Raw genomic sequence first — 23736 nt, 5'->3', positions numbered from 1 at the left:
GTAAGGAGTGAGTAACGCTGGAGTAAGGAGTGAGTAACGCTGGAGTAAGGAGTGAGTAACGCTGGAGTAAGAATTCACAATTTGGTCAGCTGTTCTCAATTTAATTGACTTCACAGGTAATTTTGTCCGAGTGAGGGAAGGACAAACCCAGAGTAAGGGAGGAGTGAACACTGAGTAAGGGAGGAGTAAATCCTGAGGATTTGTCCCTCTGTTCATGATTTTAAAGCTCATCCAGATGTAGGGAATGCCCCAGCTGTTGGAAAATGCCGTTTGGTACCAGAGTCTGGATCCAGCTGTCAAGCCTTGACCTGGCTTTCCGGTTCTCCTGACACCAGCATCCTGAGCTTGCTCAGCCCAGCTCGGTCCATCAGCTCCGTCCGTCTGTCCGTTTCCAGACTGGGAGGTGAAAGAGGAGGAGCATGTATGTGTGTGTGAAGCCCTGAGCAGGGCGTTGGGGGTTCCCAGGGCCGAGCTGGTGTGGGGACAGCCCATTTTGTAGCTTTTGTTCTGTGTTCTCTCTGATTGTCACTCACCTCTTCTTGTCTTTCCCCTTCCACTGCCACCTGACACAGGAGCAGCTCACGGTAAAGTCTTTCTGTCTCTCTCTCTTTCTCTCTCTAATACACATTCTATCTATGTTCTCTTTATTTCCCTGTGCTCATGGTTATGTGTTGCTTTGAATGGGAGGATCTGTCCATCACTCGTTCAGGTCGGTTCTTATCATTGGCCCCTCTTCCGGACACCCACCCAGATCTCTCTGCCCCCCACGCATAAGGCACTTGCTTGTCTCTGTCTCATCTTATGCTGGAGCAGGGGCTCCCAGAATGGGACAATGGGTCCCCACTAGGGAAATGATTTCCTTGTGCAGAACACTTTGGTGCCTTTCCCCAACATTGTCCTTTTAAATCCACACTGGGTGACCTTCTACTGAGAAATAATAGAGGGAGCAGGGAGTCAGGATGCCTGGCTTCTGTTCCCGGAGAGAGACTTGCCGGGTGTCTGATAGTTGTCTGACAAGTTAGAGCAGGGGAAGCTGGCAGGCAGGATGCCTGGGTTCTGTTCTCAGTTCTGCCACTGATACACTGTGTGACCTAGGTCAAGTCAGTTTCTCTCTCTGCGTGTCAGTTTCCCCTTCTCCACAATGGGTAGATACTGGCTGATCTCCCAGTGGGTGGTATGAGGGTTGATGGATGTTTACAGGGGCTGGTGAGGGACAAAGGGCTGTTATGAGCACAGCAGGGGAGCTCACAAACAGCAGCAGCAGCCAGAGGCTCTGTGGGAGCCACAGTCCCCATCAGCTCGGCATGAAGCAGCTCCACTCCACCCTCCGTGCTGGGGCTGGCTCCGGGTGAGATTGTGGCCTGGCTCTCTGCCGTCCCATATCCCAGAGGCATCCGTGATCACTGCATAGCCCCTGTCCCAGGGAACCAGGCCCAGTGTCATTGGATTATACTAGATCCAGCACCTTCTGGACTGGATCGTTCCGTACGGCCCAGTCTGTGCTGGGGAGAAGAGGACGTGAGCGTGCCAGGCAGTCTGTGTTGAGATCTGGGGGTGGAAGATGCTCCCGTCCCGCCCCTTCTAGAGAGCGAGCGGTAAGAACGCAGGGGCTCTTAGCATGCAGTTAATGATAAATAGGGACTTTCCCTGGCACCAGGCACTGTGAGGAACGAGTTTGCTGGGTCTCAGCCTTGTTCCTAACGGGACGGATGTCTGTGGGCCCAAACCACCACCGCAATCAGCGGTCACCATCCCTTTCCATTGGCAGCCTCGCCAACAAGGCTTGCATGGGCCATGAAGGCTTCACCCCTTGCTTCCTACCACAAGGATTGCAGCTGGCAAGGTGTGCAGGGGGAAGCTGCCTGGCCTGTACTTGTAGACAGGACATGCCCAGACCCCACAGCCCCCACTCCAGCACCTTCCACCCGTGATACAAAAACCATACGTGTGGCAGGGGTGGAATTCAAGGAATTTCACAGTGGGGAAAACTACAGAATGGATCAGACTGAACTACCCCCCTCCCTGGATGTGACCCACCCTATTGCTCTTATGGCATTTGCCATTAGCCACAGCTGTTTGTAAGAAGGGGGAAATACGCAATTTAGTGGTTAGTGCTGGGAACTGGGAGCCAGGACTCCTGGTTCTGTTTCACCTGCAACTGGGAGTGTGTTCTAGTGGTTAGAGCAGAGAATCAGAAGCCAGGACTCAGGTTCTAGTCCCAGTTCTGAGTGGGAGTGTGTCCTAGTGGTTAGAGCAGAGGATCTGAAGCCAGGACTCCTGAATTCTGTTTGCACCTGTGCCATTAATGCCTGAAGTAGCCTTAGGTAATGCTCTGGGCCTCAGTTTCCCAATGCGTACAATGGGGATAATGATACCTACCTTGGTAAAGAGCTTTGAGGTCCTTGGATGAAAGGTGCTGTAGAAGAGTAAACACCTGGTGAAGGGCCTCTCCCTGCTCCCCAGCAAAGGAGTTCCTTCTTTCTTCCCTTTTCTCTTTGCTGAGGTGTCTGCAAATCACGGTTCGGTAAGTGCTGATGGGTCTGTGGAAATTGCTTCTAAGACAAAGAATGAGGCAGCTGTTCAGACTGCCGCATTTCAGCACTGAATGGCCACGTGATCACGTCCCAATGAGTATGAACTGCCTGGGTTTTCCTAGTAGGAGTCAGGATTTTCTTTCTCGTGGTGTGCTGGAATGGAGGGGGCTGTATTGGATTGTGTCTTCTCCAGTCCTTGGTGTCACCCATACGTTGGGCAAACAAAATCCCGCTACTCTCCCCGCAGCTGTGGGGTTTGTGTGTTCAATACTGCTCACTGCAGGCCAGCACGTAGGGTGAGTCCAGCCAGCACAGACCATGAGCTAGGCAGCCAGAGAGAACCACAGGTCTGTTCATGGATGGATGGATGGGTGGAAAGACATCATGAGTAGTTAGAGTGGGTGGATGGATGGACAGACTCCATGGATGGATAGGTAGGTAGAGTGGGTGTGTGGGTCCATGATGGATGGATAGAGAGCAGTTGCAGTTACATCGGTGGAGATCCCGACTACGTACAATGCATAGATTAGATTGTAGAGCGCCAGGACAGTGAGAAAAGGGCCCCGTTAGTGATGTGTGATAACAGCACCTCCTAATGGCTGCTGCCGAGTGCGAGCTCTATAAAGAGATAGGAAAGGGACAGACGGGCAAAGGGTGGCCCAGGCTGGCAGACGAGTCACTTAGGAATGACCCAGTAACCCAGAGTCTCCCGCCAACAGATGGGTGCCCTGCGCCCAAGGGAATGGACCTCAGTGAAGAACCCTGTGTCTAGAGTGGCACGAGGGACCTGGGCCTCATCGCCTCTCTCTCTCTTCCCGTTCTCCCACCCCCACCCAACGTGTCTCTACAGAGGCAGCAGCAAAGGGAAGGACATTAACACCATCAAATCGTTGCGCGTCCTCCGCGTCCTCAGGCCCCTGAAAACCATCAAGCGGTTGCCGAAGCTCAAGGTACGTGCAGGGGTGGTGAGGGGACATAGAGGGGTTGTGGCTGCTTGAGGAGAGTGGTAACAGGAGCAGGGGAGGGGCAGAGGGGAAGTGAAGGGGGCTGGGAGACAGGACACTGGGTTCTAGTCCCAGCTTTGGGAAGGAGTGGGCTGTAGTGCATAATATAGAGTCAGGACTCCTGGGTTCTATCCTTGGTTCGGAGAGGTCTCGTGGGTTAGAACAAGGGGCTGGGGACCAGGACTCCTGGGTTCTATCCCCAGTTCTGTGACCTCAGTGAGGCTATGTGGAGATGGGGCTAGGCCAGGTGGGACTCAAGGGTGGAGCAGGTTGGGTCTAGACTCTGGTCCTCACGCCTCCCCTCACCCCGGGCCCTGACTGGGGCCTCCCGTCCTTTCCAGGCTGTCTTTGACTGCGTGGTGAACTCTCTCAAAAACGTCCTCAACATCCTCATCGTCTACATGCTCTTCATGTTCATCTTCGCCGTGGTGGCCGTCCAGCTCTTCAAGGGCAAGTTCTTCTACTGCACGGATGAGTCCAAGGAGTTTGAGAAGGACTGTAGGTACGGAGCCGCCTTCCTCTGTCCCTCTGCACCTGGCCTTGGCCACCCGTCACTGGGCTCCTTGCGCGTCCGCTTCCCCCGCACCTTCTCAGCAGAGGGCCTCGCTTTTCCCTTTAGTCCTGTCTGGCCTCTGGGGCATGGGGCAAAGCTCTTCGGCTCGCGTGGAGGGTAGTCTGGCTACCCAGTGGTGGCGGCCAGTGCAGAGGTGGTGCCTGATACACTCCCTGGACCTCACCCTCTGCTCGCTTAGCGTCGGCTTTGCACGGGCACAGTGCCATTGATTTCAGTGCAGTGACTCCGGATTTATAGCCTGGGCTAGTTCCTATGCTCTGCACCCTCTGACTGTTATCATGACCTTCAGCCTCAGACCCTCCTCTTAGCAGCTTTCCTCACCCCGGCGCTCTCTGCTAGGTCGAGCAAGACAGAGCATAAGGACAGATTTACAGGTGGTGTGGAAGGAGTGGGGTGGAAATGGCCATGGCCTGCGTCCCCTCTCTTGCACTGCAGTGTGACACCATGTCAGTCTCCTGAGAGACCCCCACCTGGTGAAAATCCCCATCGCTCTGCTGGAGTCAGATCACCATCCGGTGTAAATTGTCCGTAGCTGCACTGGAGTCAATGGGGCCAGATCCTTACATGGTTGAATTGGTGTTGCTCCATTAACGTCAGAGAATCGTAGGACTGGCAGGGACCTCACAACATCATCTAGTCCAGTCCCCTGCACTTACAGCAGCACCAGGCATTATCTAGACCATCCTTCACAGGTGTTTGTCCAACCTGCTCTTAAAAATCTCCAGGGACAGAGATTCCACAACCTCCCTAGGCAATTTATTCCAGTGCTTAGCTACCCTGACAGGACGTTTTTCCTAATGTCCAACTGAAACTTGCTACAATTAAAGCCCTTTGCTTCTCGTCCTGTCCTTAGAGGTTAAGAAGAACCATTTTTCTCCCTCCTTCTTGTAACAACCATTTATGTACTTGAAAACCATTCTCATGTTCCCCCTCAGTCTTCTCTTCTCCAGACTAAACAAAGCCAGTTTTTTTCAATCTTCCTTCAGAGGCCATGTTTTCTAGACTTTTAATCATTTGTGTTGCTCTTCTCTGGACTTTCTCCAATCTGTCCACATCTTTCCTGAAATGTGGCACCAGAGCTGGACATAATTCTCCAGCTGAGGCCTGATCAGCGCGGAGCAGAGCAGAAGAACGACTTCTCGTGTCTTGCTTACAACACTCCTGCTAATGCAGCCCAAAATGAGGTTTGCTTTTTTTGCACCAGCATGGCACCGTGGACTCGTGTTCAGCTTGTGACCCACTGTGGCCTCCAGCTCCCTTTCTGCAGCCATTTCCCATTTGTAGGTGTGCGACTGACTGTTCCTTCCTACGTGCAGCACTTTGCATTTGTCCTTATTGAATTTCATCACCTTTACTTCAGACCATTCCTCCACTTTGTCCAGATCATTTTGAATTTTGACCCTGTCCTCCAAACCACTTGCAACCCCTCCAACTTGGTATCATCCGCAGACTTTCCAAGTGTCCCCGCTCTGCTGTTATCTAAATCATTGATGAAGATATTGAACAGAACCAGCCCCAGAACTGATCCTTGCGGGACCCCACACAATATGCCCTTCCAACTTGTTTGTGAACCACTGATAACTACTTTCTGGGAGCGGTTTTCCAACCAGCGCTATGCACCCACCTTATAGTAGCTCCCTCTAGGGCGACCCTCCCTCTATAGTATAGTATAGTACCCCCCTCTCTTTCCCTAGTCTGTTTATGAGAAGGGCATGCGAGACAGTATCAAAAGCCTTACTAAAGTCAGGATATATCACATCTGCTGCTTCCCACCCCATCCACAAGGCTTGTTATCCTGCCACGGAAAGCTCTCAGGTTGGTTTGACATGATTTGCTCTTGACAAATCCATGCTGACTGTTACTTATCACCTTATTATCTCTAGGTGTTTGCAAATTGACTGCTGAACAATTTGCTCCATTATCTTTCCGGGTACTGAGGTTATGCCAACTGCTCTGCCATTCCACTGTCACATGCTCAGTGGAGCTATTTCTGATTTAGGCAGGGGCGAGCAGCCCCGGATTTGTAAGCAGGTCTGACTCGAGCAGCCGGATGACACCTGTTTAAAGTGATACTGGAGTAAATTAGAATCAGGCCCTAAAGTGAGTGGGCTGGAGTCTGAGAAATACAGAGTGGTCTGAAAATGGCTGGCTGGTTCCTTCTGGCCCAATTGGCACAGGGGAAGGCGGGGGGCACAGGGGAGCGAGGTCCCCTTCACCTTTTAAGACCCGGTGCCAATGACCTCAGCTAAATGACAGCAGCTGCAGCTTCAATGACACTGGGCCAGATGTCTGCGGCTCGGGTCCTTGTCAGCCCCCCTGCACCTGAGCTCTGCTCGGGCGTGATGGAGAACTGAGCCCACGGCAAAGGCTCCGATTTCCCCCCTGCCTGGCGGGTGTCAATCAGGAGTTGCCGCGATGGCGTCCCACAAGCATAAAGCCAGCTTGAACAGGGGCAGAATCGAGCTCCCTTGGCCAGCGTGAATCCAGAGTCACTGGGGTTACTTAGGATCTGCTCCCAGGTCAGTGAGATCGGGAGCTGGCCCTAGGGGCCCAGCGCTGAGCCCAGCTCACCTGATGGTGTCTCTTGGTCCGCAGGGGCGAGTACCTGGTCTATGAGAAGGACAGCGAAGTGAAGGCCCAGAGACGGGAGTGGAAGAAATACGAATTCCATTACGACAATGTGCTGTGGGCGCTCCTGACTCTCTTCACTGTGTCCACGGGGGAAGGCTGGCCACAGTAAGGAGCTGCCATGGGGACTGGATGGGTCTGTACAGGAGGGGGAGAGGGTTGGGGTTAACCCTTTCCTCTCGGAGAGTTGGGGTGAAGCTTTGCCTCTTAGATCACAGCTGAGTGCAGCAGGCTCAACCTAGAGCAGTGCGGGGTAATGGCTAGAGTGCTGGACTGGGACTCAGCAGACCTCGGTTCTGTTCCCAGCTCTGCTGCTGCCTTGCTGGATGACTCTGAACAACACACGTCCTCTTTCCGTGCCTCAGTTTCCCCACCTGTAAAATGGGGATAATGATCCTGACCTCCTCTGTCAGGTGCTTTCACACCTAATGATGGAAAGCGCAGCTAAGAGCTGGGGATTATTATTAGCCCCAAATAAACATCTGTCCATGTCCAAATACCACCACATGGAGCCAGATTCTGCTCTCGTTTACATGGCTGTGAATCCAGAGTAACTCCACTGAAATCACAAGAGTTACTTCAGATTCCCAGACCGAGATCAGCATCTAGCCTGTTCTGTGCCACTTCTCAGCACAAACCCAGGGCAAGATCTTGAGCAGGGAGACCCTTCCCGGTTCTGTGCCTCAGTTTCCCCATCAGTCCAAGGGGGGGAATGGTAGCCCTTCACCATTGTAAAGCTAATTCAGAGCCATGGATGAAAAGGAAAGACCATGTGACTTGAGCGTCAGGACTCTTGGATTCTGTTTCCAGCTCTGCCACTCACCAACTCCTTAGCTGGTGTAGATTCATTGCTGTGTGCTGGGCTGATTTACACCAGCTAAAGATCTGGTCTTTGGACCCTCTGGTCTGCATTTCCCTCATCCACAGCAGTGGGGTCTTACCAGAGCATGAGCCTCGCGGGGGGAATGGTAATTTCTATTGGGCTTGAACTGACTCCTCCTCGCTGCTGCTCTTTGTCTCTCTCCCTTTCTCCCGTCCCCCCGCAGAGTCCTCAAGCACTCCGTGGACGCCACGTATGAGAACCAGGGCCCCAGCCCCGGCTATCGTATGGAGATGTCCATCTTCTATGTGGTCTACTTCGTCGTCTTCCCCTTTTTCTTCGTCAACATTTTCGTGGCCTTGATCATCATCACTTTCCAGGAGCAGGGGGATAAGATGATGGAGGAATACAGCCTGGAGAAGAACGAGGTGCAGCCTGAGCTGGGGGGAGCACGCCACTTTATCCCGGCCTCCCTGACAGCAGCCCCCACGCCAGCTTCTGGCGCCAAGTGACAGCGCAGCAGCCACCTGCCTCTCTGCATTCGCGCTGTGGCAGGCCACGGATCAGCTGCTGCAGGACCTCTGGCCATCATGCATGCGGGAATTCAGGCTGTTTCCCTGGTGCTGCTCTGTTGCCTGGAAGGGCTCGAAGGCAGATTACGCCACAGAGCCACTTGGGAGAGCTCCCCCATTGCCCCCTGGAGGCTCGCTAATGAGCGAGCTCTATTCCCAGCTCTCCGGGTGACCCTGGGCGAGTCTCGTCCCTGCTCCATGCCTCAGTTTCCCAGTTCAGATGGCCTGGTGGCAAAGGGGTCTGGCTCCTGTCCACGTATAGCCTGTGTTCTACACGAAGGCCAGAGCAGATGCTCACAAGGATCCCTTCTGGCCTTAGAATCTGTGAATCGGCATCGGAGGAAGGCCAGTGGTTTGCTGCAAGCGTCTTCCCTAAGGATCCCCAGGAAACCAGGGGCAGGTGGCCAGGGGAATCAGGTGGGAGTGGCCTTGAGTTGCGAGGGATGGGACGGCCCCCACGATGACCCAGTGCGTAGCAGTGTACGCCCAGAGTACATCGCCAGCCCGTGTAAATCTCCAGTGACTTCACGGGAGCGATGCTGATTTACGCCAGCCGGGGATCTGCCCTGTAGACTTGAAGGGCCTCTTACGATCACCTCGACTGATCTACTGCTTAACGCAGGCCAGGGCGCGTTCTCTGACCCACCAGGAAGGGGGCGGAGAAGCACCAGAGGAGGCTGGTGTCTGAGCTGTCCTTCACTCATGGGGCTAGGCCAGTTCACGGTCTCTTGGCCTGGGCTGCTGCTGGGTTCTTCCCTTCCCTTCCCCCCCCAAAGCTGGTGGCCATGAGCCCCTCTCTGGCCTCCCACTCCAGCGGCTGTTTCTGTCCTCTCCGCAGAGAGCCTGCATCGACTTTGCCATCAGCGCCAAGCCCCTGACCCGGCACATGCCTCAGAACAAGCAGAGCTTTCAGTACCGCATGTGGCAGTTCGTGGTATCGCCGCCCTTCGAGTACACCATCATGGCCATGATCGCCCTCAACACCATCGTCCTAATGATGAAGGTGAGTGACCCCCTTGCGGGCCTGGGGCGCTAGTGGCCAGGGACGCCATGCTGGACTGTGCCTGGCAGAGCAGGCATGGGCCCCTCCTGCATTGCTGCCCTGTTCCCCACCCCACCCCGTCCCGTGGGGCTGAACCAGGGCCTGGCCCATCCTGTGGGGCTGAACCAGGGCCTGGCCCGTCCTGTGGGGCTGATCTGTTGCTCTCTATTCTCTTGCCTTTAGTTCAACAATGCCTCAAGTGCTTATGAGGACGTGCTAAAGATGTTCAACCATGTCTTCACTTCTTTATTTTCCCTGGAGTGTCTGCTGAAGATCATGGCCTTTGGAGTGCTGGTAAGTGTCTTCACAGCCAGTGCCGCACGGGAGCATGGGGCATGACCTTGGAAATAAAAGACAGAGCTTGGTTCCTTCAGCAGAAAGGGATTCCCCACCTGTTCTTCCAACCCCCTTCCCTCCCGCCCCCCTTTACCAGCCCTCTACCCTCCACGTCCTGTGAGTGATCCTCAGGACGCCTTTCCACCAAGTGCCTGGGGTGGTGGCGACTGGCGACGAAGCAGTGACTGTTGGAAGCATCCCCAGGCACTTTGTAAGATGACCCCAGCTCAGGGGAGAGGGGCGGTTCTGGTTGGTTCAGGGAGCTATAATGCAGAGTCGGGAGCACAATAACGAGGGGCCACAGGAGAAATGTCCTACCAGGAAGTTCCATCGGCATCGTCTCCCCAAGGGACATGGAGAATTCCAGTCTCGATGGTTCGCTGAAAAGCCCTGCTGGCACAAGGCTCCCACCATTGCCGCAGGCGCTTGGGGCAAGGAACCCGCTCGATCCCGCACAGCGGGACCTGGGCTTCCGTTCAGGCAGGAGCCGAGCGGCTGAGAGGTTGATGGGGCTGGTTCGGAGGAGAAGTGCAGGCTGCTGTGGCGGGCAGAGCAGATGGAGAAAGGAAGAAAGAGAGACTGAATCTCCCCCAGAAAACGTTGCTGACTTTCGATCCGCCCCGTTCCCGTATTTTAAGCGGGCGGTTTTCTCAGAGTTGCTGGTCTGTGGCGGGCTGGGTTCGTTTCTCAGGGGCTGGATTGCTCACAGAGCTAGGGGCAGCTCGGGGGCTGGTGGCTCCGGCAGGGTGGGAGAGGGCGTGTTTTCTCCTCCTCCTCGGGGAATCCAGCCCAGCGCACGTTTCTGTCCCTTGGCCGGAAAGATCCCAACAGCAGTAACATATCCTGGTCCTGTGTGTTTTATTCTTTCATTTTGAATGTCCATCTAACTGTCCAGTCCGACCGGGCCTGGGCTGCAGGGCGCCTTCCTGACGTTTGGGAGGGGGAGGGGGCGACCCCCGGGGTTTAGCTGGTTGATGCCGTGAGCCAGAGGTCCTGGGCTTGATTCTTCTCGTAGGTGGGGCCTGATCCAAAGCCCATGGAGGTCAGTGGCGAGATTCCCACTGATCTCGGTGGAGTTTGGATCAGGCCCTTACACCAATGACACAGCAGAGTAACACCACAGTCTTTGCATCACCCTCATTCCCCCGGGTAACTGAGCTCAGCGTCTGGCCCTGCTCACACCAGCCACCCCCGCGCACCGCCAGGATCCTTCCAAGGTGCCGAGAAAGACCCCCACCGCTCATTTAAATTAACCCTTTCAACCCCCTCCCCTCCTGCCTGCCAGATCCATTGGAGCTCACCGTAAAGGTAACCTGGGCCTCGCTCCCCCGGCGTCAGGGCACTGGGGGCAGGGAGAGGGTGAGGCTGGGGGCGGCGGGTGGGGGGGGGGGACGGACTCTCTGTTCTCGTTGCTGTCGCTTCCGTCATGAATGTCGTTGAATGTTTGCTCTGTGTGGCTGTTCCTTTTCGTCCTTTGTTTTTGTTTTTCTTTTTAGAATTATTTCCGTGATGCCTGGAATATCTTTGATTTTGTCACAGTTCTGGGTAGCATCACAGACATCTTAGTGACAGAGTTTGGGGTAAGTTCAAAACACCGCCGCCTCTCTTATGGCCTTAGCTCATGCAGAGGGGGACGCTCGCCAGAGGGGGGCGCTTCAGGGAGCGGGACCTGAGAACTGCAGTTTGGGCTTCGCACCCGTTGGGCCTGGCCCGTACGATGCTGGCCGAGGGAGGCAGCAGGGTTGGAGCCACGTTCAGTGTCATCCCCGCTAGACGCTGCGGGGAGACCAGAGCCGACCAGGTTCTGTGCGAGGAGGCCGGAGCGTTCTTGCTCTGGGGACAGCCCCAAGTGTCGAGGGACAAAGCCAAGGCAGGTGGAGTCAAAACCAAACCCAGCTGGGTGTCCCTGGCCCCCCAAAATGGATTCAGTGAGGGCCGGATTCTGGTCTCAGACGCCATATCCCGAGTCACTGCATGGGAGTGGGTATGCCAGCGTAAATCTGTAGTCACTCCATTGGGAGTGAGTCTGCCAGCGTAAATCTGGAGTCACTCCACTGGAGGTCACTTTCCAATGTTTATTGGAGTGCCGCCGAATTTGTGCAGGTGAAACTGAAAGCAGAGTCTGGGCCCTGGGAGCTAGAGACAGAGAAAACCGAAAGCAGCACTGGAACATTCCCCAATTACACACACCTCTGGGCGTGCGCACAGCACCAGACGCATTACGCCAGATGGATTTGAACTGGGCCTGCTGCACCAATGGCAGAGCTCACATCCCACCTGGAGAGAACTCAGCCAGCCCGAACCCAAGGCAGGGAGCAGGGGACCTCTCCCGGGGCATGTGGGGTCAGCCTGCTTGTGGGATGAACAGAATGGCGAAAACGCCTTGGGCGAACGTCAGGGGAGTCGGCACTTCAGTGCGATGTTGGGGGCAGTGGGGCGCAGGAATGTGCAGAAGCCCCCAGTGGCAATGCCTGTGATGTACCTGTGGGACATCCCCCCCTGCAATCTGGACTGGTGTCTGGCTGTCACCCCAATTCTTCACTCCTGGGCCCCGACTTACCCAGCTTTGCTGTGTGAACCACCCACTCCTCGGTCGGCCCACGCCCAGCCTCCTGCGTGTAATCGGTCCCTGACCTAGCGAAGGAGCGCCCTGACCAGCCACTCATGGGAAAGACCCCAGCAAACACCCCCAGTCCCAGATGCAACCCTGGGAACTGCCGTCAATTTATCAAAGACATTGATATGCAGCCGCTCTGTCACTCCCAGTGGGGCCTCTGCACACACTCAGTCCGCACGCACTGCCTTAGATAAAACAAACAAATACGTGTATTGACTACGGCAAGATTTGCAGTGAAGCTGAGACAGATTATTAATAAAGCCAGGCGTTAACCACAATTAACTAAAAGATAACTCGCATCTTAACCTGAAATGTCAGTCTGTATTCAGCTTACCCCACAGCCAGCTGCAATCAGGCCCCCACTCCCTCTGGGCAGATTCTCAGTCTTTGGTGTTGCTTAGAAGATGGATTCCAGGGGGGAGCCTAGAGACAGAGACACCTCAGCTTTTAACAAGTTTCCCCAACACCCCCGGCGTCAGGTGGTCGGCTCTGTCCGGCAATGGGCATGATTTCTTCCACTGGAGCCAAAGTGCTCACAGGCACTCAGGCCAGGGCATTGTTCCTGTACACAGGCCTCTGCGGACCGGGCCGTGGAGACACAGCTTTGTGTTCATCTGCCTCTTTTCAAACCATGTGAAAGACACATTTGGGGATATGCCACAGCAGAGTTTCATCTCTGCACGTGTGTGACACTGCAGGAAACATGCTGCCGGGACAGTCATGTTCAGTGTGCCGTGAGCATTCCAGAAACACCAGCCACGGCACACTTTGCATCCGACAATCCACAGTTACACTGCCAGGGTGCACATGAGTGATACACAGATCACACCGCCAGGGTGTACATGGGGTACAGCCTGTCACAAGCTGGCACTAGCTGTGGTGTAGAACTGCAAGGAGCAGCCCCGGGTAGGTTGAGGGGACGAACTAAATGCTCTAGTAGGTCTCCTCCATCTCTGGCGCCAACTAGCGCCTGGAGAACCTTTCCCCGGTGTTAATCAAGCCTCCAGGATGGGGTCAGTATAATAATCCCTCATTTAACAGATGGGGAAATTGAGGCACAGAGCGGGGCAGTGAGTCACCCAAGGCCACAGAGAGTCAGTGGCAGAGCTGGGAATGGTACCCAGAAGACCTCTCTCCCAGTCTCCTGCTGTAACCACTAGGACACACTTCCTCCCACCCAATGGCTGGGAACCCAGGTGTCCTCAGCCTCTCTTCCTTCCTACTGTAAACACTAGGCCGTGTTCCCAGCATGGGGAATAGAACTCAGGTGTCCTGACGCCGACCCCGTGCAAAGCCTGTCCCTCCCAGACCCCAGCAGCAGAGACCCAGATCCTGATCTTAGTGCCTCTGCTGCAAATGTTCTTACTGTCGTCTGAGAGCTGCTTTTCTGTCTGCCTTCCAACCCCCTAAGTGTGCAAGACACACTTCTTTTGCCCACCCCCTGACTAGTGTAAGTCACGCCCCCTTGGTGTCTCACACACCTGTCTGCCTGCCCACATTCAGCGGACACAGCCTGCCCTCATGCTCGTCTATTGGGGTCTTTGATTCCTGGCACTTGTCAGCTTTGGGTTCTCCTGCTCTGGGGCTAGGAGAGGGCTGGCCGTGATGACTATGTCGGGCTGGGCCTGTGTACCACTTTGCCGTCTCTGTCTCCTCTTGCCTTGCTGCCCTGTACCACGCAAACGCGACGGGCCCCAGCCGCACAGGCAGGAGAGCTCGGTGGCAGGGCAAACTCTGGAGAGCTGGAGGGGCGGGGAACAGGGAACGGTGCAGGTAGAGCAGATAGCCACAGAGACGACAGGGCAGTCGAGTGCCTGGAGCCCGGGGCTGGGAGCTAGGACGCCTGGGTTTAATCCTAGCTCTGCCACTGACTTGCTCTCTGATCTTGGGGGCATCTCTTCCCCCTCTATGCCTCCGTTTCCTGGCCCACCTCCCAAGGCCGTGGGTGGGGGGAGCCGTGGGGATAAATGACCTCAGCAGAGGTTTATTCCTGAGAGCGGCAGAGCCATGGAGGGTGGATGGTTGGGGCTGCGCTGGGGTTCCAAGCGCCGCCGAGGACCCATGCCCTTCACTCCCTGGCATCAGAGCGGCTCCTGGGCAGGCGGGGGAGCTGGTGCTGGTGCTGCCCTAGGCGGGTGGGTCGGGTGTCTCCTGCCCCGTGCCGTGTGCTCTCTATAATGACTGTCTCTTGTCTTATCTTCTTTCCATGCTGTCTCTTTATTCTGTGCTATTTTGGCGCAACACCCTCTGAAAATGTCATCCAATCAAAATGCACTATGAAAAATCCATGTGTCCATCCATGAATCGGTCTGTGTCTCCATGCCAACTAATATTTCTGAACTTCCCCCGCTTCCCACCCCCACCCCGATGACAAACCCCCCGTCCCCAATCTGTCGCTCTAGCTCCGTGTATTACGCTGGTTGCCAATCACCCTGTGACACTAAACAACCCCCTCAAATCTCTCCCTCTGCCCCCAACGCCTCTCCTCCTATTCATCTCAACATCCACATCTAGAATCCGGTTGGTTGAATATCTTTCTGAAGCCTAAATGCATTACATTAGCTACGAGCACCCTCTCCTCTCCGCACTGCATGCGCTGTGGCACTGAGAGCTGCCTGCACCCAGCTGGCTCGCCGGCCCCCTTGCCTCTCTTCCTTCCTTTCTCGCGCGCTCTCTCTGCCTTTTTGTTTCCTCCGGACGTACAAAGCAGCAAGTCTCTGTGCTTGTGTCTTTCTGGTCAAAGGACCTCGTGCAAGCTGCGTGATAGGGTGTTTGCAAACGGGAAGGCGGCGCTGAGTCACAGGGTGAGAGATCCCCTGATCTAGGGGCTGATCTCCTGAGAAAGGTTGATGGCGTCTCAGGTAGACAGAGAGACGTAGGTAGAGATGTGGGTGGACCAAGGCGTAGATGCCAGGTGGCTGGCTGGATCCCGGGGTGATCCCAGTGGGTGCACAGAGGGGACAGGCGGTCGCCAGGTTGAATAGCAGGCTTCTAACCTCTCCCTCTGTCTGCACAATGTATCGGCTCAGATCTTGAGCTAGCTGGGGACTCTCCGGGATCCGGCTCTGCCATGCCGAGGGTTGGGGGCTGGGATCGCAGGCACACCGGAGGGAAGAAGGAACCGAGAGGGCCAGGCCCTGCCTCAGTTGAGAGCAGCTGATACCTGCAGGGCCTGCCCCCCGTCAGCCGGTGGCTGAGATAGAAACCGGGAAGGAGCGAAGGAGGCCGTACGCCTGTCCAGGCCTCACATGGGCATGTGGAAACGGCCTCCTGTATGCACAGCGTTCACACGTGGACACATCCCCCAGGTGTGTGTGCACACTCCCACTTATCCCACCCCACCCACAGCTCCCCACTCATGCACCGCTGTGTGCACACACACCTCACACCCTTTCCTCCCCCGAGCCGTGTGCGCACACGCTCCCTGCCTCCCTTTGTTAGTTGTTTCCCAGACCCCGCCCAAACGCTCGCACACGCTCTGCCTCCCCCCAGGCCCCACTGCCCTTGTTCCCCACCATTCTCCTCTCCCCAGGCCCCTGGAGGGCTGAGTGTGTCTCACACTTTAAAATACCCTCCCTGAGGTTCCCTGCCAACAGTCGGCCAAGCCTCACACCCCCACAACACCCCTCTCCTGCCCTGGCAGGGTGCCCTCTATGGGCAAGAGGGGAGCTCTGTCTCTATGGCCCCTCTCTGCTGAGGCTACTGCAAGGGGGTGCCATCTGCACCGTGGGTGAGACAGACCCCCCCTTCCTCCCCCACCCCAGCAGGACTTGGCCTGAGCCCTACCAGCTGGGCGCATCTGGGGTGAGCTCCAAAGCAGGCCAACAGCTCTGCCTTGCATCTCCTGGGACTAGCAGGAGCTGAAGTGGGGGGACCCTGTACCTGCACTCAGACATAAGATCCAAAGCAGGGGGGAAGGGGGCTGAGATGGGTGGAAAAGGAGTTGAGGATATTGGAAGAGCTTCCTGGGTGGGATGGTGGAAGAGTCCCCCCCCCCCTCCCCCCCATTTCTCTCTGCTGAGCTTGGAGGCCCTTTTTCTTCCTGCTCCTGCATGAGTCCGATTTCTCAGTCGGTCTGGCAGGCTGATAAATCAGTGCTGCTGCATAGCCACCACCAACGCACGCCCCCCCGGAGTCCGAATGCTACCCTCACTCCTCGGAGGGATGGCTCACAGCTTCTGGGAACACACGCCAGGGCAGGGAAGCTTCTCTGGGAAGGGGGGCCAGGAGCAGGCAGACCCCCCCATGTCCGTGCAGGGGTGGGCTGGAGAGAAGGGCACATATACAGGGAACCAATGGGTTGGTGCATTAGCCTGTAATGTATGTTGTGTATTTACACAACAGCTCCATGGTGGTATCTATGGTGTCATTATACAGCCAGGCCCTTGGACCTGGTGTTGTTAATTACACGGTAGTTGCCCGCGGTGCATTGTGTAACTACACAAGGGTCTCTGGGCTGTGTTGTGTACAAGTCAAGTGGCCTGTTCTGTGCAATTGTAAGAGTCACATGGGGTGTGTTGGTCCGCAGCCCTGATGGTGCATGTTGTGTGGCTGCACAAGTCTTGTGGCTAGCATGGTGCAATTTTTCTGGCACGTTTGGCCTGCTGCAAAAAGATCCCATGGCCCGGGTCATGAGATGACCCAAGAGTCCCGCGGCATGTGTTGTGCAGCTGTACACAAGGCCCGTGGTGCGTGTTGTGTGCCCGCATACGTTTGTGTCATGTCTGCTGTGCAGCCGCACGCGTCCCGCAGTGAGTGTTGTGCAGCTCCACAGCTGCTCCCTGGAAACAAAGGGGTTTCTTCTTGCCCTGCAGGGCTTCCCCCAGAGAGCAGCAGGAGGGAGTCAAGCCGCGCTCTCGGCTGCTGCGGAGAATTCCCCAGTTGGCAGCACCAAGGGCCCCTGCACACCCCTTGGGCCTGAGAACCTTCCATTGAAGCCAGTGGGGTCACCCAGTAGAGCTTGACTGCTCCATTTGTCCCTCCCGCCCTCTGGATGTGGAGAGAAGGGATCAGGCTCATCCAGTCTGGCTGAGGCTGGAAACATAGCAAGTTTCAATGAGCTTAGTCCTTTAATGTCCAAGGTGGGATTTGAACCCTGGGCAAGGGCTGTGCTGGGGCAGCTGGGATCCCAGCCCCCCCTCCCACTTTTCCCTATAGGTTTGTGCATTAATTAGCAGAGGGAAGGGGGGGGTCTTGGGATCCAGGTCAGAACTTCACAGCTGGCTCCCGGATCTGCAATGGATTTGCCGAACCAGAACCGAGCCAGCACAGGGTCTAATGCCGGGAGCGAGTTTGTCTGTTTGAAAAGGCGGGGTGACCTCAAGGGGGCAAAGGGAGAGGGCCCGAAGTTAGCCTGGAGCTGCGTCATGCAGCAGCTGAGGTCAGGGGGAGCCTGGGGCCCGTTATCAGAGGTGCCGAGCGCCTCGGCCACCTGTTCACTCTGGAAATCAGGCCCAGGCCAGGCAGATTTGCCAAACCCCAGCAGCTAGTGCCTTTGGGAACTCCCTAGCCTACTACATGCACTGCTCGGCCCGGTCCCAGAAGCCACACGCCATCCCCTCCTTGGGGGAGCGGGGTCCAAAATGCATCTTGTGAAACCCGCAGGGCAGGTGCATCCTCCTGGCCTTCCACTGCCTGTTCCACAAAATCTCTCTCGGAGCAAAATGCCACTGAACGGCGTCCACGCCCGCAGGCTGAGCCCCCCCAGCCAGCCACGAGGGGGCATCCAAGGGAGCATCCCAGCGCACCTGTTGGGTGCACAGAGACAGATGCATTTCAGGCCCAGATCATCAAGTGTGATCTGTAACATGTTGCAAGTCCCCAGACACCCTCCCACTCCGGACTCCTGCTCCCCGGCTCTTGTCCTGCTTTACTTCTCTCTGGTTGTGTGTGCATAGTACACGTGCGATGTGACTCCGCAACGTTTTACCTGCTTGTGTCAGAAAATATCAGTGCATTTGGTTGTTGGGATAGTTTAAAAAATATAACCCTGATATTAACGAATAACCGTTGAGTTTCCCAATTCGATGAGCTCAGCGTGTTAGTTTCCTTTATGTTCTTTTCCCCTATTCCAGGGGTGGCAGGTGGGTGGAGATTTCTGGGTGGCTCCCACGTTGTTATCTGTTAATAGTGTCATTGCTCATTGTTAGGATTTATTGTCAGTATTTGTGATAATATTATTATTATTATTAGCTCTTATTTCCATTCAATTATTAGCAGCTCTATTAATCATGAATATTCATTTTATTAGTAATAGAATCCAGGGCATTATAATCATTCTTCTAGTTATTTTATTTATTGTGCAGTATAATGATCATGGTTTGGTATTGTTTGTTATTGATGGCATTGTGTGTTCTATTACTACACTGCAGTAATCGTTAATTTATCAATCGTATTACTTATCGTCCTGTATTAATCGCATCCACGATCATTTCTTGGTCTTATTATAACAGTTATTTCTGAGGACTAGCATTGTGTCTGCTGACCATTGTTTATTCTTTGTGGTTCGTTAATACTACTGCGCAGTGCTATTGTTTGAGCATTCGTTATTAATTAACGGTCTTGTGACTAGTCATTACTACAATTGGCTGTTGTTAACACTATTCATTATTCACAGTGCTCACAACGGATGGTCGTGTTATTTTATTAATAGTTGGCTGAGTTCTCGGTGTGTTTCGGTTTCGTTCTCCATTGGTGGGTTCATGACGTGTGTTGCGTTGATGTTCCCCTCGGCTGTTTCCCCCCGGCGGCGCTGCGAGGATTCGGGCGCGCATAAAGGGCAGTCTCCCCTGGGGGTGGGGCTCTCCCGTCTGGGTAGCGCTCACCTCTCCTTCCTTTCATCCCCGCAGAACAACTTCATCAACCTGAGCTTCCTGCGGCTCTTCCGCGCCGCCCGCCTCATCAAACTCCTGCGCCAGGGCTACACCATCCGCATCCTCCTGTGGACCTTCGTCCAGTCCTTTAAGGTGACTGGGGCTGGGGGCTGGGCCAGGGAACCGGGAACCCAGCGGCTGACGCACAGAACGACTGACCCCTGGGGAACGGCCAGGCTTTGGTGCAGACAGGCTGGAGCCTTGACTTTGAAGATCTAATGATTCCATGTCTGTCTGTCTGTCCCCATACAACCTGTCTGTCTGTCTGTCCCCATGCAGCCCCATCCGTTCATCCAAACTCTGTCTGTCCATCCCTCCCATACACACCCTCCCACCAGTCCGTCCCCATACACATCTGTCGATGGATCAATCAATGGATCTCAAAGTGTCTCAGCCGGGTGGTATCCGGGTGATGTTTTCACCCCAGCCGCTGACTCACCTGGGCCTGATCTGGTGCCCGTTGAAGGCAACCGCAGCCTTCCCACTGATTTCAGTCGGCCGTGGATTGGGTCAGCGTTCCTGTGGGGACAGGTCTCTTCCCTGTCCATGCCTTTGAGGCGCTGAGCGCTGTGGGAAGTACGGGGGAGGGGAGACGCTCCCAGCCAGCCCTGCACATGGGGTGTGTGAGCTGGATTTGCTGCACTGAGCAGAGTACAGGCGGGAGTTATTAACCTGGCAGGCTGCAAGGTTGGAAGCCCCCAGAGAGTGACATGCCCTGCTCTGCTTCTCTTCCCAGGCCCTTCCCTACGTCTGTCTCCTGATCGCCATGCTCTTCTTCATCTACGCCATCATAGGCATGCAGGTGAGTGTCAGGCACGCCAGCCCGGGGAGCGCAGGACGCCTTCACGGGGCATCTCGCCACATCGCCTTGGTGCGCTGTGGGAATCCCAGCACGGGGTGTGAATCCGCCACTGCTCTGGGCTCCGAGCCAGGCCTGTGATGCTCAGCCTGGGTGCTGGCGTGGAGCTGGGAGTGGGCTGTCGGCCGGAGAGAGACGAGGCTCCTTCCCCATTGCTGTCTAAGGGCCCTCTGCCCTTGCAGGTGTTCGGTAACATAGGCATCGAAGACGAAGAGGAGGAGTCAGCTATCACGGAGCATAACAACTTCCGCACCTTCTTCCAGGCCCTCATGCTTCTGTTTAGGTGAGACCCTGCTCAGTGCATCACGTAGCTGTGTTGTCCGGCTATTAATTGGCTCCCACGCCCCACCCCAGAGTTGGCTGCACGTCAGCACCAGGCAAGGAATCCCAGTATAAACAGCCCCTGTGCCCCGCCCCAGAGGCAGCTGCATCTCGGTGCCACGTCAGGGATCCCAGTATAAACAGCCCCCGGGCCCCACCCCGGGGCGTGTCACTGATGAAAGAAACCGTCCCTGTAGGTGCTTTGGGGTGAATGCTGCTGTAGAAGTGCCAAACATCGTCCCTGCACCCAGGTGCCTGTGGGGGCTGGATGGAGCTTCCTGGGTTGCTCCTCGGGCCCCGGCCTGCTCTGCCGTCCCAACGCACTTCCCCTCTTCCTCTCTGTGCGGCTGTAGGAGTGCCACGGGCGAGGCATGGCACGAGATCATGCTGTCCTGTCTGAGCGGGAAGCCCTGCGACGAGAACTCCGGCATCAAGGAGCACGAGTGCGGCAACGAGTTCGCCTATTTTTATTTTGTCTCCTTCATTTTCCTCTGCTCCTTCCTGGTGAGTCTGTGTGGAACTGGGCGGGCAGCCGCAGGGGGCGCGTGCGCTGCGCGAGTCACGAGTGGGGACGTGTGTGCAGGGGGCGCGTGCGCTGCGCGAGTCACGAGTGGGGACGTGTGTGCAGGGGGCGCGTGCGCTGCGCGAGTCACGAGTGGGGACGTGTGTGCAGGGGGCGCGTGCGTGTGTGCTGCGCGAGTCACGAGTGGGGACGTGTGTGCAGGGGGGACGCGTGTGCTGCGCGAGTCACGAGTGTGGGATGTTTGTGTGTGCAGGGGGCGCGTGCGCTGCGCGAGTCGAGTGGGGACGTGTGTGCAGGGGGCGCGTGCGCTGCGCGAGTCACGAGTGGGGACGTGTGTGCAGGGGGGCGCGTGCGCGTGCGCTGCGCGAGTCACGAGTGGGGACGTGTGTGCAGGGGGGCGTGCGCGTGCGCTGCGCGAGTGTGCACGAGTGGGGACGTGTGTGCAGGGGGCACGTGTGTGCCGTGCGCTGCGCGAGTCACGTGGGGACGTGTGTGCAGGGGCGCGTGCGCGCGCGAGTGCATGCGTGAGCGTGTGTGCGTGTGTTGACAGGCGTATGTGCAGGGGGCTGTGCGTCACGAGTGGGGATGTGCAGGGGGCGCGTGCGCTGGGGCGCGTGCGTGCCACGTGTCTGAACATTGGTGTGCACTGTGTGTGTGCGGCAGGGGGGAGTTGTGTATGTGTGTGGGCGTAATGGCCCGTGCCTGAGTTGTGTGTGATGTTGTGTCTGCGTGGCTTTGGCTGTTAGCAGATGTGTGCGTAAGATGTGTACACACGGGTGCGAGTACGTGTGTGCGCCTTGGCCTGTTGTGGTTTGTGAGCTGCAGGTTTGCACATACAAGGTGTGCCCTGGTGGGAATTGTGTCAGTTGCCTGTTGTTGTTGTGTGTGAACAGAGTGCGTCTTGATGCATGTGTACACGTATCTACTTGTTGGCGTGCGCGTGTGTGTTAGCATGTGTGCTGGCAGGTGTGTGCGTGCTGACGTGAGCGCGCTACGTGAGTAAAGGGAAGGGGGGGGGAGAATGACCGAAAATACAAGCTGGGGGCACACGGCACGACGGGCCAGACAGGCCCCGCTCAGGGAACGCTTCCCCAGGCCATGGCCAGGCCGGCAGGGTTCAGCCCTTGGGCTCTTGTCTGCACTGGGCTGCTTGTTCAACATGCCTCTGTCTGTCCGTCTGTCCATCCTGCCCCCACGCACCAACCCCTCCTGCTGCAGATGCTGAATCTCTTTGTGGCCGTCATCATGGACAACTTCGAGTACCTGACCCGAGATTCCTCCATCCTGGGGCCCCACCACCTGGACGAGTATGTGCGTGTCTGGGCCGAGTACGACCCCGCCGCTTGGTAAGGACCCCGCCCCCGTCCCACGCCTCCTGCCCTGCACCCAGCAGCCTGGGCTCCCCTTCCCCCCCCCCCCGAGGGGAAGCTTGGGGGGCTCTGATTTGTCCAAGTCTGCAGGGGAGCTAAGTGGAGCCTCCTTGATCAGCAGAGACTGTGAGGGCGGGGAAAGGGGGAGTGAGCAGAGGGATCCAGGGCAAGGCAGCGTGAGGTCTAGTTGTCAGAGCAGGGCAGGAGGCGGGGGGAGGACTCCTGGCTTCTCTTGGGAAGGGGAGTGGATACTGAACCCAGGCGCCCTCTCTCTAATCCACTATTCCAGGAATGGGCAGTGACTTGGCTTGATGGCCGTGGATCTGATTCTGTGCCAGGGAGACCGGGCGAGCTGGCCTGCTCCAGACAATCCAGCACAGAAATCGGCTCCGATTCCTGGGTTCTTGTAGGGTCTGAAGTTTCCGCGTCCAGCTGGAAGTTTCCAAGGCTGGGGGGTTGGGGGGGGGTGCAGGGCACCCTAGAGTCCAAGCACCATGGACTTGAAAGGGGGCTCCAGGGAGGATGGGGCTAGGCTGTTCTCGGTGGTGGCAGATGACAGAACAAGGAGCAACAGTCTCAAGTTGCAGGGCGGGAGGTCTAGGTTTGAGCAGGGGGTTGGACTAGATGACCTCCTGAGGTCCCTTCCAACTCTAATATTCTATGATTCTATGGAAGGAGCCATCAGCCAGGGTCTCCTGAACTGAGACCCCTTTACAGTTGGGGGGAAGGGGTTGGATCCTAGTCGATAGCCTGGTTTGCTGGACAGCTGGTGCCTTGGTTTAGTTGCTGGACAAAGATGGACAAAGCCTGCTAGAAGCAGCCCGTGCTAGTCACACAGAACAGTAAGTGATCTGCCCCGCTCCCTCTCCATGCCCGGGCAGGGCAGATCAGCATGTCCTCTGGCCGGCAGGCAAGGAGCTGTGTTCCTCCCGGGGGGGGTGGCACATGGACACCTCCCTCACTGCTGAATGCCAACCCTCCCGGGCAGGGCAGGTGCTGCATCCGCGGGCAGCTCAGCTGAGGTGGAGATTGGCACAAAGCAAACCCTTCCCGCACGGGCTGTCCTGGATTAGATTCGAGGCAGGCAGGACCAGTTCCCAGAGAACACCGACCCAGCTGTGCTCTAGCAAGAGTGGACCCCAAAACCAGGCCACCCCTCGTGGGCTGGCTCTGTGTCCCGCTCGGCGCCCTCCCACACGCAAACTCTGGGGAGAGACAGGCTTGCATCTTGTTGCTGTTTAATGTTTCCTTTTTCAATTTTAGGTTTTTGCAGCTGGATTCTCTCCAACCCCCCTTCCCAAGCAAATCGAAGGGCCCTGGGGGGTGTCACTCTGCCACTCCCTGGGGGGTGTCCCATGGTGCCCTGGGCTGCCCCATTGTTACTGCACATTGTGAAGTGGGTAACAGATCGTAGTCAAGAGAGCTGGATGGAAAACCCAGGGCTGTTTCCTTCTTACGCCCTGATGAGGCCTGTGGTTCCCCATATGCTCTGCAGTAACACGATCAGCACCACCAGGGAGAGGCGCTAGCGAGACACAGGGGACGTACCCCTTACCCCAGCACTGAGACATTCTGACTCCTCTGCCCCAGGGTACCCTTGGGAGCCGGGAACTGCGCTGGGGCTGGGCTGGCGCTGCCCCCCACGGAAGACTTCCGGCGCATTG

The 23736-nt window shown here is 56.4% G+C and overlaps 1 protein-coding gene across 1 annotated transcript in view; it reads left to right on the top strand.

The window, feature by feature from the left end:
• Nucleotides 1-23736, top strand: part of CACNA1A (calcium voltage-gated channel subunit alpha1 A) — a 141424-nt gene that overhangs the window by 83655 nt on the left and 34033 nt on the right. The window contains exons 25-36 of the mRNA XM_067560509.1: nt 3385-3484; nt 3880-4040; nt 6708-6848; nt 7787-7988; nt 8971-9135; nt 9358-9468; nt 11007-11090; nt 18976-19092; nt 19736-19801; nt 20041-20141; nt 20533-20683; nt 21921-22048. Of these exons, the coding sequence (XP_067416610.1) occupies nt 3385-3484; nt 3880-4040; nt 6708-6848; nt 7787-7988; nt 8971-9135; nt 9358-9468; nt 11007-11090; nt 18976-19092; nt 19736-19801; nt 20041-20141; nt 20533-20683; nt 21921-22048 (1527 nt within the window). The remainder of the gene's footprint in view (nt 1-3384; nt 3485-3879; nt 4041-6707; nt 6849-7786; nt 7989-8970; nt 9136-9357; nt 9469-11006; nt 11091-18975; nt 19093-19735; nt 19802-20040; nt 20142-20532; nt 20684-21920; nt 22049-23736) is intronic.

Source organism: Emydura macquarii, unplaced genomic scaffold, assembly GCF_026122565.2.
Source record: "Emydura macquarii macquarii isolate MOO-44397 ecotype Brisbane River unplaced genomic scaffold, CSIRO-AGI_Emac_v2 contig_2292, whole genome shotgun sequence".
NCBI classification, from domain to species: Eukaryota; Metazoa; Chordata; order Testudines; family Chelidae; genus Emydura; species Emydura macquarii.
Note: the sequence above shows the minus strand (reverse complement) of the source record. Positions and strands in the feature narration are given on the sequence as shown.